General features: G+C 50.2%; 1 protein-coding gene across 4 annotated transcripts in view; it reads left to right on the top strand.

The window, feature by feature from the left end:
* Positions 1-14,184, top strand: part of STK24 (serine/threonine kinase 24) — a 121,559-nt gene extending 107,375 nt beyond the window's left edge. For all 4 annotated transcript variants that reach the window (XM_053217320.1, XM_027065126.2, XM_053217329.1 and 1 more), the window contains exons 6-11: positions 502-687; positions 2,972-3,117; positions 4,640-4,769; positions 6,049-6,117; positions 8,744-8,880; positions 13,148-14,184. In XM_053217320.1, coding sequence (XP_053073295.1) covers positions 502-687; positions 2,972-3,117; positions 4,640-4,769; positions 6,049-6,117; positions 8,744-8,880; positions 13,148-13,184 — 705 coding nt within the window. In that variant the 3' untranslated portion in view covers positions 13,185-14,184. The remainder of the gene's footprint in view (positions 1-501; positions 688-2,971; positions 3,118-4,639; positions 4,770-6,048; positions 6,118-8,743; positions 8,881-13,147) is intronic.
* Positions 14,185-16,038: the final 1,854 nt, after the last annotated feature.

The raw sequence follows: 16,038 nt of genomic DNA, 5'->3' as shown, positions 1-16,038 counted from the left end.
TCACAGGCCAGATATTTTGTGTAATGTCATAAGGCTTTGGTTGTAGAACTGGCGTTTAAACCCAAGTCTCTGGGACCAGTGTGCCTGCTCTCGACCTCACAGCTGTGCTTAGTCGTAAGCTGGCTTGATGGGATGAGTCGCGGAACCCCTCCACGCCCCCAGTGTGCCCTCTCTGCTCACCTCTCCTTACCCATCCTACAACTCCGGGGACTTCAGTTAACATGGAGTGCCTTGTACTTCCAGCAGTAAATGGAGGATGAATAATTGTAAAAGCTGCCGAGGTGCAGGGCCAGAGGATGTTTTATGTATTAAATTTTCTCCTATGTGTCGCCTATTTTGAAATTATTCCAAAGCCTTTTTTCTGTTCACTTAAAAATAATGATCTTTAAAACCTCAGAAGTACACTGAGATGTGCGTGAATTTTTTTTTCCTACCTTAAGAAATCTATTTATTTGAATTTATTCACTTCCCGGTGTCTCTAAAGATGCTCTGTTGTTGCAGGCAGACATCTGGTCCCTGGGCATAACAGCCATCGAGCTCGCAAAAGGGGAGCCCCCTCACTCCGAGCTGCATCCCATGAAGGTTTTATTCCTCATTCCAAAGAACAATCCCCCGACGCTGGAAGGCAACTACAGCAAAGCCCTCAAGGAGTTTGTTGAAGCCTGTTTGAACAAGGAGCCAAGCTTTGTGAGTCTTGCAAGCTCGGGGCGGGCGTCTCTTCCTGTGCGGCCACACTTGGTCTAGATACATTTTCTTGGAATTTCTGTAATCGCTCTTGTCCTAGTCACCATTGTCTTCACAATCTCGTTGATTTTTTTTTCTAATTTTTTTTTTTTTAACATTTATTTATTTTTGAGAGAGCACAAGCGGGGGAGGGGGAGAGAGAGAGGGAGACGCAGAATTTGAAGCAGGCTTCAGGCTCTGAGTTGTCAGCACAGAGCCCAATGCAGGGCCCGAACTCACGAAACATGATATTGTGACCTGAGCCAAAGTCGGAAGCTTAACCGACCGAGCCACCCAGGCGCCCCACATTAATTTTTTTTCTACATGGCTATGATTGATTTGAGTTGCAAATGTTTTTATTTATTGTTTATCTTGCAAGAAACGAGAATCTACTTATTTCCTTTCAGATTGTCTACCTTCTCATAACCTCATTGAGCCCAAAGACTGTTCTCCTTAATATTATATGTGGAATCCTAAATTTTTAATATTTATAGTGAAAGGTCAGGCTATTTTAAGCCGTTTTTAGTAATCGCGAAGTCTGGCCAAAAAAATAATGGCTAAATGTGTCTTTAAAGTAGATGTTTTCAGTTTCTTCTTGGTGTGTGTTAGGAAAGAAAAGGCAAATAAAAAAAACAGAAGTGAATCACCCACCTTGCCCTCCTATCCTTTCCTTTTTACTCTTTTCTTGGGTACAGTTGACCCTGGCAGAGTCATATGGCAGTAACCCTATACAGCGTTAGCCGAATTGTCTCTCAATTAGGATATATCTTTGAAAGTTACCTTTGTATTTCGGTGTTGTGTATAGCACCGTATGCCCTTGATTTGTTTCTGAGTTTTGCAGCAGCATTGGCTGAAGGCCAAGCCGAAGCCCTTTTTTAATGAGCTCCTATCTGAAAAGGGGTGACTAAGTTTACAAGAGCACCATGGTTCTCTAATATGCCAGCTTTGTGAAGGAATGCGATGGGGAAATGCAACATTTTCTCCGAACCTCTGGGGGTGCAGCCTGAGGCCACACAAGCCGGCATCTCAGGAAAGCATCAGGCGTCAGGGGTGTGGACTGTTCCTCTCTCTGTCGACACCGCTCTGGACGTGCTGTCTTGATGTGAGCCCCCCCGCCACGGTGCAGCAGCACTTAAGAAGACACACCCGCGATGTGTATCCCATGCCAAGTCGACTTCTAGTATCCGCCTACTTACCCAGTGCACACATCCCCATCCCTGCCTGGTCCCCACGCGCATGGAGGGAAAGGACGAGAAGCTGAGGGTTTGAGCACTTCTGACACATGTGGAGCTTCACAGTCAGGGAAACTGACAGGGAGGGAGACATAACCTGAGGTGACCCAGGTTTTCTGTAAGCTTGAATTTGAGACACCTGCCCGGCTCTCGTGAATAAAGCTTTAGTAACTCGGACTAAGTGGGACCTTAGTCTAACTGGTGTTGTTTGTGTGTTCTTGCTGTTTGCCCCGGTTTGGGCTACATTCATTTCTCCCTGGGAAGCCATGCTCCCCATAATGATTGGGTTTGCCATCCTCAAAAGCGGTTGCCAAGTTCCAAGTATGCTGTGTGGCTGTGGCCAGGCTGAACCGAGGCCCTGGGTGAGGGCCTCGCCCCAATCCCAGGGGAAGAGACAGACGAAGGAAACCAGTATTTCTGAATTGGGGAAGCTGATGAGCCAGGGAACTTGGGTTCTGTTTCGGTATCAAGAAAAGGGAATCTCTTGGCTCCTCTCTAGTTTCCTCTAGATGTAGCCAAATGAACATTTATCTTACTGTGTTGGGGAGAAGGAGCCAAACGTTAACATAGAAGATCACCAAGGTAATACAGAATATATATTTTCTCTCCTGCCGGCATTTGTAATAACATGTCGTGTGAACACCAGAAGGTATGTGTTCTAGGTGTCTTGAATGATCTCTGAAATTCTCTGACACGTTTCCTGTGTAAATGTGTTTTTCTAGAGGAAGGTTGTTTGCTTTCATCGGATGGTTACCTATAGAATGTTCAGGACCGCATTAGATACTAAGTGCTGTGTGTCCACACTGAACGTGGACTCTCACCCACGGGTGCCCAACGACTGTTGTTTGAATAATGGCTTTTGTTACGGAAACGAACTCTGAAGCAGAACTTGATCTTTAGTTTAGTTTTAGCATGCTTGTTTGACATTTTGAGGCTGAAGTCTGTCCTTCAGGGCAGAATCAGAATGCAGGGAACTTCATCTTATGCTTTCTCTCGTTTGGTGGTTTGTTTCCCAGAGACCCACTGCTAAGGAGTTACTGAAGCACAAGTTTATAATACGCAACTCAAAGAAGACCTCCTACCTGACCGAGCTCATCGACAGGTACAAGAGATGGAGGGCCGAGCAGAGCCACGAAGACTCCGGTTCTGAAGACTCAGACACGTGAGTCGGCTCCCCCGGATTGTAGGGTGCACATGAGCCGGGCTCCTGTGGGCTGTAGGGGTGGGGGTGGGGGTGGGGGGGGTGCCTGTGAGCCCTGGGCATGCGTCATGTTCGTGTGTGTTCTTGTCTCTTGTTTGGGTGTTGTGGGGGGTGGGGAGTGGTTGTTACTGCCTTGCTTGTGAATTCGATATGTCTTTAGATAATCTGGCTTGATGGGGATTCTTGTGTTTGCATGGGACAGTTTGGGAGCCTATTAGCCTCTTTTTGTTGCCAGTGGAGTCTGTCCAGGAAAAATCCGTATGGCGGAATTGCTCTTAAAGGACTAGAACTGGCCTCCTTCTCCTTTTCTTCTTCCTGCTGTTAAAAATATTGATCAAACTGCCTTAAAAGTATTTTTTAAAAGATAGAAACGGATGTTTTTTATGATCTCGTGTTGTGTTGTGGTAGACACTTGGGTTGTACAAGCTCTGTGGGAAGCTGCTTACTAAAAACAGGCATCAAGTTAAGCCTGTTGGAATTCCGTTAGCTGAAGACACGAACGAGGTGTCGGGGGAAGCTAGACCACCTGCTCTGATGTGAACGTGGGGGCCGTTAGGACAGTGTCCTGAATACAGGCTGTGAGTCACTGATGAGACATCCAAGAGGATGTGTCCAGTGTAGAATGGCATCCAGGCTCAGGAGGCGTGTAGGCGAGGGTCATGGATTTTAAGTCATCACGCTCTAAATGGTCATTGGAGCCACGAGAGTGAATGGTGCTGCCCAGATTCCATCTGCAGAGTGCGAAGGACCGGAGGCCTAGGGCCGAGTGCTGGGAAGCACCTAGTGTAGAGGACGACCCTGTGGATGACCCGGGTCAGGGGCGATCTGGGTGCAGAGAGCCTGGAGGGGAAGGGTGATGAGCAGGAACATTGAGGCTCAGGGCTCAAGTAGGTGAAGGACTGAGCAGTAGCCACCTTGTCCAGTGGTGTGCTGGGCATCAGTGGCCTTGGGCATCAGTGCAGGGGCAAGGTTGGTTCTGGCGTGAGTAGAATGTAAGGAATGGAGGCCGTGAGTGTAGGTAACACATCCAAGAATTCAGACTGAGACATGGCCGTAGCTCGAGGGGCGGGTGTGTTGAGGGAGCCACAGGCCTGGCTACTTGTTGTTCATGGGAAGGGAGACCAAGAGGAGAAAAGTGCCCTCCGGGAGAGGGGTTGTCGCGCAGCGGGGGATTGTATTGCAGAAGAGACGCCTCTCTCCCTTTCGGGAGGCGGGATGGAAAGTGGGGTGCGGCCGGCACTGTGGGAAGTTATGGGAGCCTCAGTCTGATGGTCTCTCCTTTTCTCTGAGGCAGGAGGCAAGGTCCTCTTCTGAAAGGAGGGTCAGGGGGGTGTGGTGGTGGAGAGTGGAGATGGGAGGTAGGGGTGGAGTCTGGGGGGTGGCTGGGCAGTGCCCAGTGCTCGGTTGGGGCAGGAGAGCGTGGGTCTCCTTGGGACGGAGCCGTGCGCTGGCTCACGGAGTTGGCCTGCATTTCTCTACAAAGGGAAACAGATACCGACAGCCAGGCGTCTGGAGGCAGCGACTCTGGGGACTGGATCTTCACTATCCGGGAGAAAGATCCAAAGAATCTTGAGAATGGAGCCCTTCAGCCTTCAGACTTAGAAAGGAATAAGGTAACGTTGGCTCAGCGACTAACACCTGTCATCATCAGCCAGTGGTGGTCCTGAGTCCCTTTTGTGTGGAGCCTGCTCCTTTACTGGGCAGGCTTTTTTGGAATTTCGCTGTCCCTGAATTGACAGATAAGAGGTTATGTTGTCTGGTATCCTACGATTTCACTCCTATGTGGAATTTGAGAAACACAACAGGTGAACATAGGGGAAGGGAAGGAAAAGATAAAAACTGAGAGGGTGGCAAGCAGCAAGAGACTCTTAAATATAGAGAACAAACTGAGGATTGCTGGAGGGGACGTGGGTGGGGGGGGGGGTGGGCTAAATGGGTGATGGGCATTAAGGAGGGCACTTGTTGGAATGAGCGCTGGGTATTATATGGAAGTGACAAATCACTGGGTTCTACTCCTGAAGCTAGGATTGCACTGTATGTTAACTAACTTGAATTTAAATTAAAAAACAAAAGAAAAAAAAGAAAAAGATTCTGTCTCATGACCCAGAGAGTCAGACCTGAGAATCTGGCCTCAGGTCTGCTCTGCAGAGGCTGCTGCTGTCTCCCCACCCCACCCCCAGCCCTGCACCACCACCGTGGAATCCGTTTCCTGACACTTGCACATTAGCAGGGGTCAGGGTATTGCTTTGTGAATTGGGGTTACTCATAAAAGGTACCAGAATTTTGGGATGAAGTTTTTGTTTAAGATCTTAAAAACAAATGTAGTGCTTTTGGTACATATATAAAACCTTATTTTGATTAATTGGTTTTATGCCTATTTAAGTTTATGAAAAACTGTATTTTTAAAATCTTTTTACAGCACGGTGGCATAGTCCCTCTCCGGCAGTGTAGACCAGTGGCTGCCCCCTGGTGATCCTATAAGTCTGGCTTTGATAAGCAGATAGGAGTTATTATAGAGGTTGCAAAAGTAGAAAATAGGCCGCTGTCCTACGACAGTCGCTTGGCAACAGTCAGCTTTGGTTCTGGTTTCTGTAGTCAAGTCCCACTACATAGGTAGCACAGTGTTGGAATACAGATGCCACTTTTGGGACCTCGTGGGTCTTTCCATTTGGAACTCGGACCCTGGTTTCCCCAGCTGCATGCTTGTTGCCCATTGCTGCAAATGAAACATTGTAGTCTGGTGAAAGACAGCAAGACAGACCCATTGGGTATCCCCGCAAACAGACAGCATTTCAGATTTGATGTGATGCATGTCTGAAGTCTACAGTTTGAATTGTTGCAGTATGAATGTTAAAATACTTCCCTCTGATTACCTTTTCTTTCTTCCCTAAGATGAAAGACATCCCAAAGAGGCCTTTCTCTCAGTGTTTATCTACAATTATTTCTCCTCTGTTTGCAGAGGTAAGATCCCCAGTTGACTTTGGGGGGGGGGGGATGTGGCGGGGGAAGTAGTGGGGAGCAGGGTCCTCTTTCTGTGACATGTTGCCCATAGCATTTGGGAGGTTAGAAGAAGTTGGCATAAGCAGGAGGAGAGTCCGCACCGTGGTCCCCTGAGGCTGGGCGGGATTGGGCACGACCTTCCCGGCGCCCCTCCTGGGAAACGTCCCTGTGATGTCACCTCAAGTGTTCTGGCCCAGCCCAAGTCTCTGTGTGACCAGGGCGATTTTCAGCCTCAGTTATACTACCTTCTACAAAATCTGTTTGGCTGTAGCGTGGTTGCTTTGCCGCAGACAAGTGTATGGTGATGTAAAAAGTAGAATTTTATTTGAAAGGAGAAATCGGATTCCTGGAGACCTGAGTTGTCCCAGAGTGCCTCCATATTTCAGTGGGATCCTCCTGTAGTCACTTAACCCAGCAGGCCACCAGTGTCCCCAGTGAGCAGCCCCTGTCCCTCCTTCGTTCTGGGACCACACCCATGTGCTGGTTCCCTGTTCCTTCCCTGGGGAGCCCCCCACATCCCTACCCCTGACTCATGTAGGTACCTATATGTATATGGCATTTTGAGATGTTCTCAACAATAGATTTTGAAACTGAAGATTATTCTTCATCCAGTTAGTAGGTGATTTGAAAGTAAAGTTCGAGATCTCCCTGTCCTTTTTTTTTTTTTGAGCCCCCCCCCAGCGCGCACACACACACACACACTCAGGCTGCCTGTAAGATAATTCAGAACGAGTCGCACTCTAGTACCTTCTGTTTGGTGATTCAGAGCTCCGCAGGGGAGCCTCCATACACACAGGCTCCCCGCCCTGCTCACTCCACTTGGCCTGAACCTCAGTCACACAGTGACTCCCCCTTGGCAAGGTCCCTCCCCCCGCCCGGTGTCCGGGTTGGCTTCGTCCAGCTCCTAGTCCATCCCCTGCCCAGGGTCTGCCCTCTCGAACTTGCCTGAGGGGCCATGCTTGCTGAGGGGCCAGGCTCGAACATGCCTGAGGGGCCTGGAGTGTGGAGTTGAAACCACTGAACGCACGGGTTTCCCACAGGGCAGGTGGAGGCCTCTCTGTGTCCCTCTTTGGCTCTCGTCCTGGCTGATTTTTCTGGGTACCTGCACTCTTCCTCTTCTGTCCATAAGACACCATCTTGCTCATTATTGTGTAGTTTGGGAGAGTGGTCCTTCAGGCTTTCTGGATGTTCCCTTGCTCCCCTGTGATCTTGCCATTGGCGCTCCACCAGCGTCAGGCAGTTTGGGAAAATGGCATAGGTATTTCCTGTTTGTCTGAAGCCATGTATTTTTCGTGGGGCATATGAAGAAACTGTTCTGGAGTCATTATTTTGAATTAATGAATTAATCCTAAATGGAATACTGCTTTGATTTTGATTTTTTTTCCCTGCTAGCCTGAAGGTAAAGTCACAGGTGTCTTTTCTTTGTTTTTATTAGTAGTACTCGGTAACCACGTGTTTGAAGTGTTCAGTGTGTGTCATTTTACATCATACTCCAAAACTCCTCAACCCCGTGTCTGCGGATGCGCGTGTTCCTGACATCAGTGGGTGCAGGTGGCTCACTCCAGTCAGGGGCTGATCAAGCAAGGGAGGAAAACCGAGTGGGAAACAGGGGAAGGCAGAGGTTACACACTCAGGACTTGTAAATGCTGTTCTCTGTGGTTGTTAAGTGATGGGGAGTCCTAGACAGACACAGGTGGCCACCTCCGGGTCTGCCGCACCACAGTCTGTGACCAGCAGGAGCCCAGCGAGCGAACCCCCTCCCGCGGCCCCTCCAACGCCACGGCTTTCGGTTCCCTCGTGTGCCCCTTCAGCCGGCGGAAGGGGGAAGTGTGGTCAGGATGGGGTTGGTGCCGGGAGTGATGTGTTCCCAGCAGCTTGAAAGCCGAAACTAAAGGTGAATGATTTCCTAAAGGTGAAATCGAGGAGGGGGCTCTTGTTTGGAGAGGCTCAGCCGTGCACCTGCTGCCTGGTGCTGGAACAGCTTTCCTTGTCATGGGGCACGTCTTGGTCACATCTATCCCAGAGAGGGCTTACGAGTCATCAGCCTCACGTGAGGCGGTGCTGAGGACACCGTCGTGATTTCTTATGGGGGCAGAGGGGCCGATAGGGATGCCAGCTTCCCAGAATTTAGGGGTGCCAGTCGGTTGCACGAAGGAGAATGTTTTGACAGCCCCCGGGTCCAGAAAGGCCATTTGCTGGAGCCTTCAGAGCCAGCCCCTTACCACCAGGATCTAAGCCACAGTGCACGTTGCAGCTTTGCTGTGGAAGCCAGAGCTGAGCGACTTTGGGATTGCTTTTCTGGTAGAGATTAAGGTCGAAGTGGAATGAGCAGAGGGACGGATGCCTCGATCAGATCTTGAAAAGATGCACAGAAGGCTAGCTGTCTCTGTTTCTTGCTAGCAGAGGTGGTGACGTAGGTCTGACTCCTGCCCTTCCTGTACAGAGTGCTGTCACAGAGTTGTTCCTGGAAAGGAACGGAAGGGGGCAGTGGTCTGGGCTGGCACGTCATGTAACCCTGTATAGGAGGCGCTCGGCGATCCCCGTGCCCATGTGGGTCATGCTGCTCTTTGTGTTTGTGTGTTTCCAGTTGAAGGAGAAGAGCCAGTCGTGTGGCGGGAACACGGGGCCCATAGAGGAACTGCGCGGGGCCATCTACCTGGCGGAAGAGGCCTGCCCTGGGATCTCGGACACCATGGTGGCCCAGCTCGTCCAGCGCCTGCAGAGGTAACTGTGTCCAGGGAGGAGGGCTCTGCCGTGTCTGCCCCGTGGCTCTCTCTGCCCTTCCAAGGGACTGCTGGTCAACCCTCTCTGTCCCTGGGGCGCTTCGTTCCCGGTCGGGTGCTGTTAGCTTCCCGCCACACGGTTGAAACAGAATCAAGTTTCAGAAAGTTCTGAGTTATAGAACTCAATCACTGTAAAAGAATGATAGGAATATGGAAGGACCACAGACTTTGTGAGACTGTAGCTCTTACCACGTAAATGCCCAGTGCCTTTAAAAGGCCTGTCTGCTCCTAGTGAGGCAGCCTGACCCTCAGCCGGAGAGGTGTGCTCCTTACCCATGTGTTTGTAATGCGCTTGGTTTTCTGCTTTCAAAGTCAGGCCCACGGTGCCAGAAGTTGGGGCTCGGTGAGTTAGGACATGGGCGTGTTCGCTTCCTCGGGTGCCTAGGCCACTTCTTCCCCCCCACCCCCAGTGCCCGGGAGCCCTGCTGTGTCGGCAGGTGTGCTCTGCCCTGCCTGTGGCCCTGGGGTGGGGGTGGGGGTGGGGACGGCCTGGGCTTCCCCACCCACTCTCAGACTTGCGATAGCCTCCTTGTGAAGGTCGCTTCGATGTCACTCCCGCGGAAGGGCAGTCATTTGGGGGGGTTGGAGAGAGTGGAGAGGTGTGCTGTGACCCAGGCTCTGCTCTGCACCCCCAAACCTTTGCAACTCTCCCAAAAGCCAGCCACGTCATGGCTTTGAAAATCACCTCCTTTGTGGCACCTGGGTGGCTCAGTTGCTTAAGCGTCTTTGGCTCAGGTCATGATCTCATGGCTTGTGGGTTCAAGCCCCCACATCGGGCTCTCTGCTGTCAGTGCACAGCCTACTTCGGATCCTCTGCCCGCCCCTCCCCCACTTGCAATCGGTCGCTCGCTCTCAAAAGTAAACAAACATTTAAAAAATTAAAAAAGAAAACAAAAAATACCTTCCAGGTGAATTGTGAATTGTCCAGGCTCAATTCACAATTGTGAATTGTCCGAGCCCCTTCCAGAGCAAGGCCGAGCCTCAGTGACAGTGAGGAACATTTCAGCTCTTCCCAGAGAGGCTGCCTTGACAACACATAAGGAAGTTGGGGGCACGTTGGGTTCCTTTTGCCACTTGGAAGTGATGGCCGAAGGGGCTGCCCTCTGGCAGGGGCCGAGCCCTGGTGAAGGGGGATGTAGGGGCCCGGCCTCACTCCTCCCTGCAGGTTTGTCCCCACGGCCACAGGCTCCTTTGTAGAAGGTGTCTGGCCTTCCCAGCCGGTGCTCGAGGGCTGCTGGAGAATGAGGCCCGTTTACGTGGCCGCCGCCTATTCTGAGGCTGGAAGGACCCCGTTACACTTTCGGGTTTACCCCCCTCCCTGCTGTTGACAGGAACAAATCTGAGGCATAAAGGAAGGGAGAGCTGCAGTCACCCGTCCGCTCACCCGCACAGGGGCTGACAGGTCTGCGTGTACTGTCCGGCGTGCACGTGCAGGGACAGCCGTGTGGCGTTGTTAGAGGGCTCACCGGCTGTTGGTCGTGAGACGATCCTTCTCAGCTCCTCGGCTGCCCCCTGTTCCTTCATCATAACTTAATGTCCACTTTTCTCATTTCTCGGAGCAGTTTGGACTCCCTTCGCTCCCCATTCTAGCTGTGTTTCGAAAATTCCTGTTAAAAGGAACCATGAAATCACGTGGCTGGTTCTGGTGGTTCTGTGTGTGGTCTTGGTTTGGTTTGCTGCTTTCCTAGCGTCCCTTTTAGGACTCTTTTCCACGTTGTCTCAAACTGCCTGAGATGCTTAGCAGGGATGCCCGCACGTGACCCGATTTCCCCGAGGCTCCAGGGCACGGGGGTGTGGCCTGTGCATTTTTGTTGATCTCTCTGCTCCCTCCTTGGCACTGTGGACCCAGGGGATCTCCACCCGTGCTCTCCAGTAGACAGTGTGAGCCACGCACAGAGCTTCAGGTTTTCTAGTTACCTCGTGAGAAAACCGGAAGAGCAGAACAGGTAAAGTTAGTTGTAATAATAGATTTTTTAACCCACTGCTTGCCACATCTTTCTCGACACGTGGTCGGTGCACACTGTTACCGGGGAGGCGTTTCGCACCTGCTTTTTACCAGGTCTTTGCAGTCCGGTGTGTTTTACGCTTCACAGCACGTCTCAGTGTGAACTGGCCACATTTTGGGGTCTCGGCCGCCGCTGGTGTGAGCGTTGAGCATCTGTAAGTCAGATGTGATTGCCGCTGTCCACATCATGTTTAAATTTGTACTCGTGGGGCGCCTGGGTGGCTCAGTCGGTTGAGCGTCCGACTTCGGCTCAGGTCATGATCTCGCAGTCTGTGAGTTCGAGCCCCGCGTCGGGCTCTGTGCTGTCAGCTCAGAGCCTGGAGCCTGTTTCGGATTCTGTGTCTCCCTCTCTCTCTGACCCTCCCCTGTTCATGCTCTGTCTCTCTCTGTCTCAAAAATAAATAAATGTTAAAAAATAAATAAATAAATAAATAAATAAATTTGTACTAGCCAAACACTAGTCCACGTTCTTTCTTCTGGCCTCCAGACCATTCTGTCTTGTTTTCCTTTCCTTTGTCATGTGCAGACACGCTCTCCTCTGCAACCAGCAGAGGACCCTGCTCCTGGGGGGCTCTTAGCTGGGTCCCCACAGGCTTATTAGCAGGTGCTGTCCGTTCACTCTTTGGAGGCCCCCCGAGCTCTTCCTGTGTATTCCCCACCCACATGCCACCATGCCACAGTGGCCACTGTTGCTGCCTCGTTCCCATTTAGCTCCATAAAGGCGGTCCCTCAGTGGATCACCTCAGAAAAAATAAACGATTTTTGTCTAAAGCATTTCAGAGACTTCTGTGTCTTAATTTGAATTAACGCGTGGCTCTTTTTGCATGGCATCAACTCCTCCCATGGCTTAGGCATTTATATTTCTTGGAAAATGAGTTTTAGGATCTGTGGTCGGAGCCTGCTTTTCAAGAAGATCTTCCGTGATCCTTTCTCTGGGAGGGTGCCAAGTATTTTAATGCCTTAAAAGAGGAGCCAGAGGTTGGAATGTTTGACATTCTCTCCATTGAACAGGTCCTCAGCCCTCTCCTATGACTTGGGCTCTGTTTTGAGGTAGCCGAGGGGATCTTGGCCATAAGAGGACCCGCTCCTTTTTTGTTTTTATTCCAGAGCAAGATAGTACTGCAGAACTAACAGAAACCAGAAGAAAGTGCCGTGACCCCACCAGTGCAGCCCAGTTAGGAATATCAGTTTTGTTCATTGGCTTCCATTGTTCTATACAGATCATAAATTTGCCCAACTTTTTACATGTCTCCAAATTAGTGTGCATATAAGTTTTTGATATTCTATAGTATTTAGAATAAATTGTGCATGTGAAACTATACATGTGTACTGCCTGTATAATTTTATGTACACATTTGTGTGTATTTCTCATGTTGCTAAATATAAGTACAATTTTTTTAATTTAAAGTGTTTTTAATGTTTATTTTAGAGAGAGAGCAGGGGAGGGGCAGAGAGAGAGGGAGACACAGAATCCGAAGCAGGTTCCAGGCTCTGAGCTGTCAGAGCCCAATGCGGGGCCCGAACCCATGAACTACGAGATCATGACTTGAGCCAAAGTTGCATGCTTAACCAACTGAGCCACCCAGGCACCCCTATAATTACAATTTTTAATCTGTTTAAAAATTTGGTTAGTCTGTCTAACCGTTTCTCTACAGTTGGACATCAAAGTTGTTCCCTGTTTTACAATTACAAAAAATCTAAGAGGCATCTTTGTGCAAAATACACGGCTCCTTCTTTGGACGCCATTTCTGAAACAGTTCTAGGAAGTGGATTACTTGAACAAGCATCGATATTTTTGTGGCCAAAATGGGTTTTCTTGTGCCCATCTGTAATCCAGCCATGTGTATGTGTTTGGGTTTTACTGATTCCTTAATTTTAAAAAATGGACTGTAAGCGAAGCCACGCCATTTATTGTTCTGTTCTTCAATTCTTTCCCCCCTGGGAGACCGAACGTGTTCTCACTTTCTGTTATAGACTTTCAGTTCTTCGATGGACTGAATTTAACCTGTGAAAAGTTGTGTCGAAATCACAGTTTTCTTAGTTTTTATGCATTGTTCAGTGATTAACCCGCTGATATTTGCCTAATTTTTTTTATGACTTGGGCTTGCCCAGCAAAAGTAGGATTTGGGTGGTGGTTTGGATTTTTGCATGGAGGTTACAGAAATGACATTCACTTCTCTCTTTTTTTTTTCTCCCCCTCTAGATATTCTCTAAGTGGTGGAGGAACTTCATCCCACTGAAATTCCTTTGGCATTTGGGGTTTTGTTTTTCTTTTTTTCCTCTTCATCCTCCTCGTACAAAGTCAACGAGAGCCTTTGCTGACTCGGCTGCAGTGGTGCGCCATCCGGGGGCCGTTCCCCCACCCCGAGCCGCCCGTTCTGGGGCCCCGCGCCGCCCTTTCTCCCGGCCTGCACCGCGTGAAGTCTCCGGGGGGGTGGGTCAGGTCGGCTCCTTCAAGCGATCATTTTATTTTATGGTTCTTGTTTTTAATTTTAGCCAGTGTGCACATATCAAGGAAAGTGTCTTTAAAAACAAAAACAGGCCCTGAAATGTATATGTGGGATCACGATAAGGCCACATCCGAAATGAAACCTCAGGTATCCTGCTTTAAGTTGATCACTCCCCTCCCCGGGAGATGGGGAATCGCTCTGGTGGGTCAGTGTACAGATTGTATATAGTGTCGTTTTTACGGAAACCCTTCTGGCGTGTGTCAGGAGTCCCCGTGTACAAATTGGCCGAGTGCTTCTGTAGATAATGTCAGTGGAGTAAATATTTGACAGGCCGTAACTCGAGTCTCTTGCCTTGCCTTTATTACATGTAAATTTTGAATTATGTGATCAGTGATTTGGGTTTTCTTTTGTATCTGCAGGGTTTGCCATTAATGATAATAAGCACCCCTCCTGCGAACACTCTTTGTACCTCCACACACGCACACCGCCCTCTCGTCTGCCCGACAGCCCTGTTGGTCCCCGTAGAGGTTGATTTCCTTTCATTTGATGGTACTATTTCTTAGTGTTTTAAATCGGAACATATCTGGCCTCATGAAGCTTTAATTATTTTAAGTTGCTCCCCGATGAAGTGCTCTCGTCTTAACATTTGTTTGAAATTGTGCCACTGCCAGCCCCGCGCCCGCTGCACCGTCCTTTCTGGTAGGATCTCCTGTCGCTCCTTGTGAAACCGCGTATCATCCTGCCCACCTACAAGTGTCTGAATGCTTACATGAATAAATTTTATAACGCACTTGTTCTGCAGTGTGACTCTTGAAACGTGACTCTTCAGAGGGCAGTGCACCTGTCGTGGAGGTGTGTGAGTGTGTGTGTGTGAGTGTGTGTGAACAGGGTAAGACATTTCAGCGCTTCCAGAAAGAAGAGCCCACCGTGAACCCGCCGCATGTCCAGGTCTGCTCCCTCTGCACCGTTCAGAAAAGATTGGTCATTGAGAAGGTAGAGCTAAATCTTGCTCATTGTCAAATCGCTCTCTCTTCCCAGGGACCTTAAGGGTTGTTTTGTTCTCTTCAAGGAGCCCGGGTCTGCTCTTTGTCAGCCGGAGGGGTCCGTATTTTTCTGGGCTTGTGGCAGGACCTGGCTTTGCCAAGGTGGGAGGCAGGAGGAAAAATTTCTGGGTCTCTGGGATGGGACATCGAGTTCCTGCAGTAATACTTGACCAGGTGCACGTGGCACTGTTCTGCGTTTGTTGATACAAATCGTTGTCCTCTCTTGCTGGCGTAGCAGCTCTCCGAGGGGAAGACCCAGGATTTTGGGAGCAAGGAAGGTACCGGGTAAACTTGGGGGATGGAAGGTCTGGTAGGTGCCAACACAGCGGCCTGGAAGTTCCAGGGGAGAGCAGAGGCCCTGGGCCGGAAACGTTTGGGCGTGTGCTGCTTGTCTAGAGGTGCTGATGGAGTGTAGATTTCAGAGTCTAAAATTAAATCATGATTTCTTAATTAGAAATGGAATGATTGATTTCTACGAGGGATGCATTTTGGTGGGGGGAAATAGAACTGAATGAATTGCTGACTCTCCGTGTGGGTTTCTGCATCAGGAATATTAACTTGGGTGACAGGACTTGAGAATGTTTCCTTCCGCGTTTCAACAGAATGTTTTGTACGAGCAAACAGTTTGTTTCCCTCTGTGAGGCATAAGCCAAAGATCCGTTTTGTCCACCGCGGGAGAATCGCTCAAAGAAGCGAAGCGCTGTTCCCCCGGAGTGGGCGGCTTGTCTGATTGTCAGCCAGCCGGTGCAGACAGCAGCTTTCTGATTCAGAGTTCACTTTGCAGGTGGACAGTGACCTCGGGATCACACGCAAAGCCAGTCTCCGATGGAAGCGGTGGTCCTGCTGACTGGGAGACTGGATTATTCCGGTGAAGCGAATCGGTGTGAAGGGTCAGCACGGGTTCCAGTCGCTAGACCGTAACACACCGAGCCGTCTCCCAGGCAAAGCAGATTAGTCTTGTAGACCTGAAGTGAGTGTCTTCTGTTGATTGAGCTTCTGGGGGGAGATGGGGTTTGGGAGGGTGTGAAAAGTGGCTCTCTTCCCCACGTTCTGGCTGGCTGCTTTCTGTGCACACACAAGCTGAGGTCTGTGCCTCTGAGGGCATGCGGGACCTGTGCCCCCTCAAGGGCCTCGTGAGCGGGGGAGGCCGGCGCTGGCGGAGCCACTTCAGTCTTTGTAGGACCGGGGACCGGAGCTACAGTGGAACCCGGCTCAGACAACATCACCTCTGCTGGCCCATTAGACCCTCGAGCCCAGCGTCCAGGATGGATTTGCTAGCTTTTGGAGGCCTGTTGATGCCGAGGCCCTGTGGCCACAGCTTGTCCACTTACAGACTGTAGACGGCCGCGGCGCGCCTAGCGTGGGAGAGGCCTTCGTGGAACCCAGCGGCTGCCTTTTGGAAACAGGCAGTGGGCTGTGTCCGGCTGGGTTTTTACGCCTTCTCGAAATCGTCTTTTCTGCGTCCCTGCTGGCCGCGCTAATGAGCAAGGTAGCCGCGACTATCTCGATGTAACCACGTGCCACACACCTGAATCCCACAGTTTTGTTGTCCAGTTAGTCTTGTGAAGTGTCTAGTTCGTTCTTCATGTGGCATTTGTACC

The sequence above is a fragment of the Acinonyx jubatus genome, chromosome A1 (assembly GCF_027475565.1).
Source record: "Acinonyx jubatus isolate Ajub_Pintada_27869175 chromosome A1, VMU_Ajub_asm_v1.0, whole genome shotgun sequence".
NCBI lineage: Eukaryota > Metazoa > Chordata > Mammalia > Carnivora > Felidae > Acinonyx > Acinonyx jubatus.
Note: the sequence above shows the minus strand (reverse complement) of the source record. Positions and strands in the feature narration are given on the sequence as shown.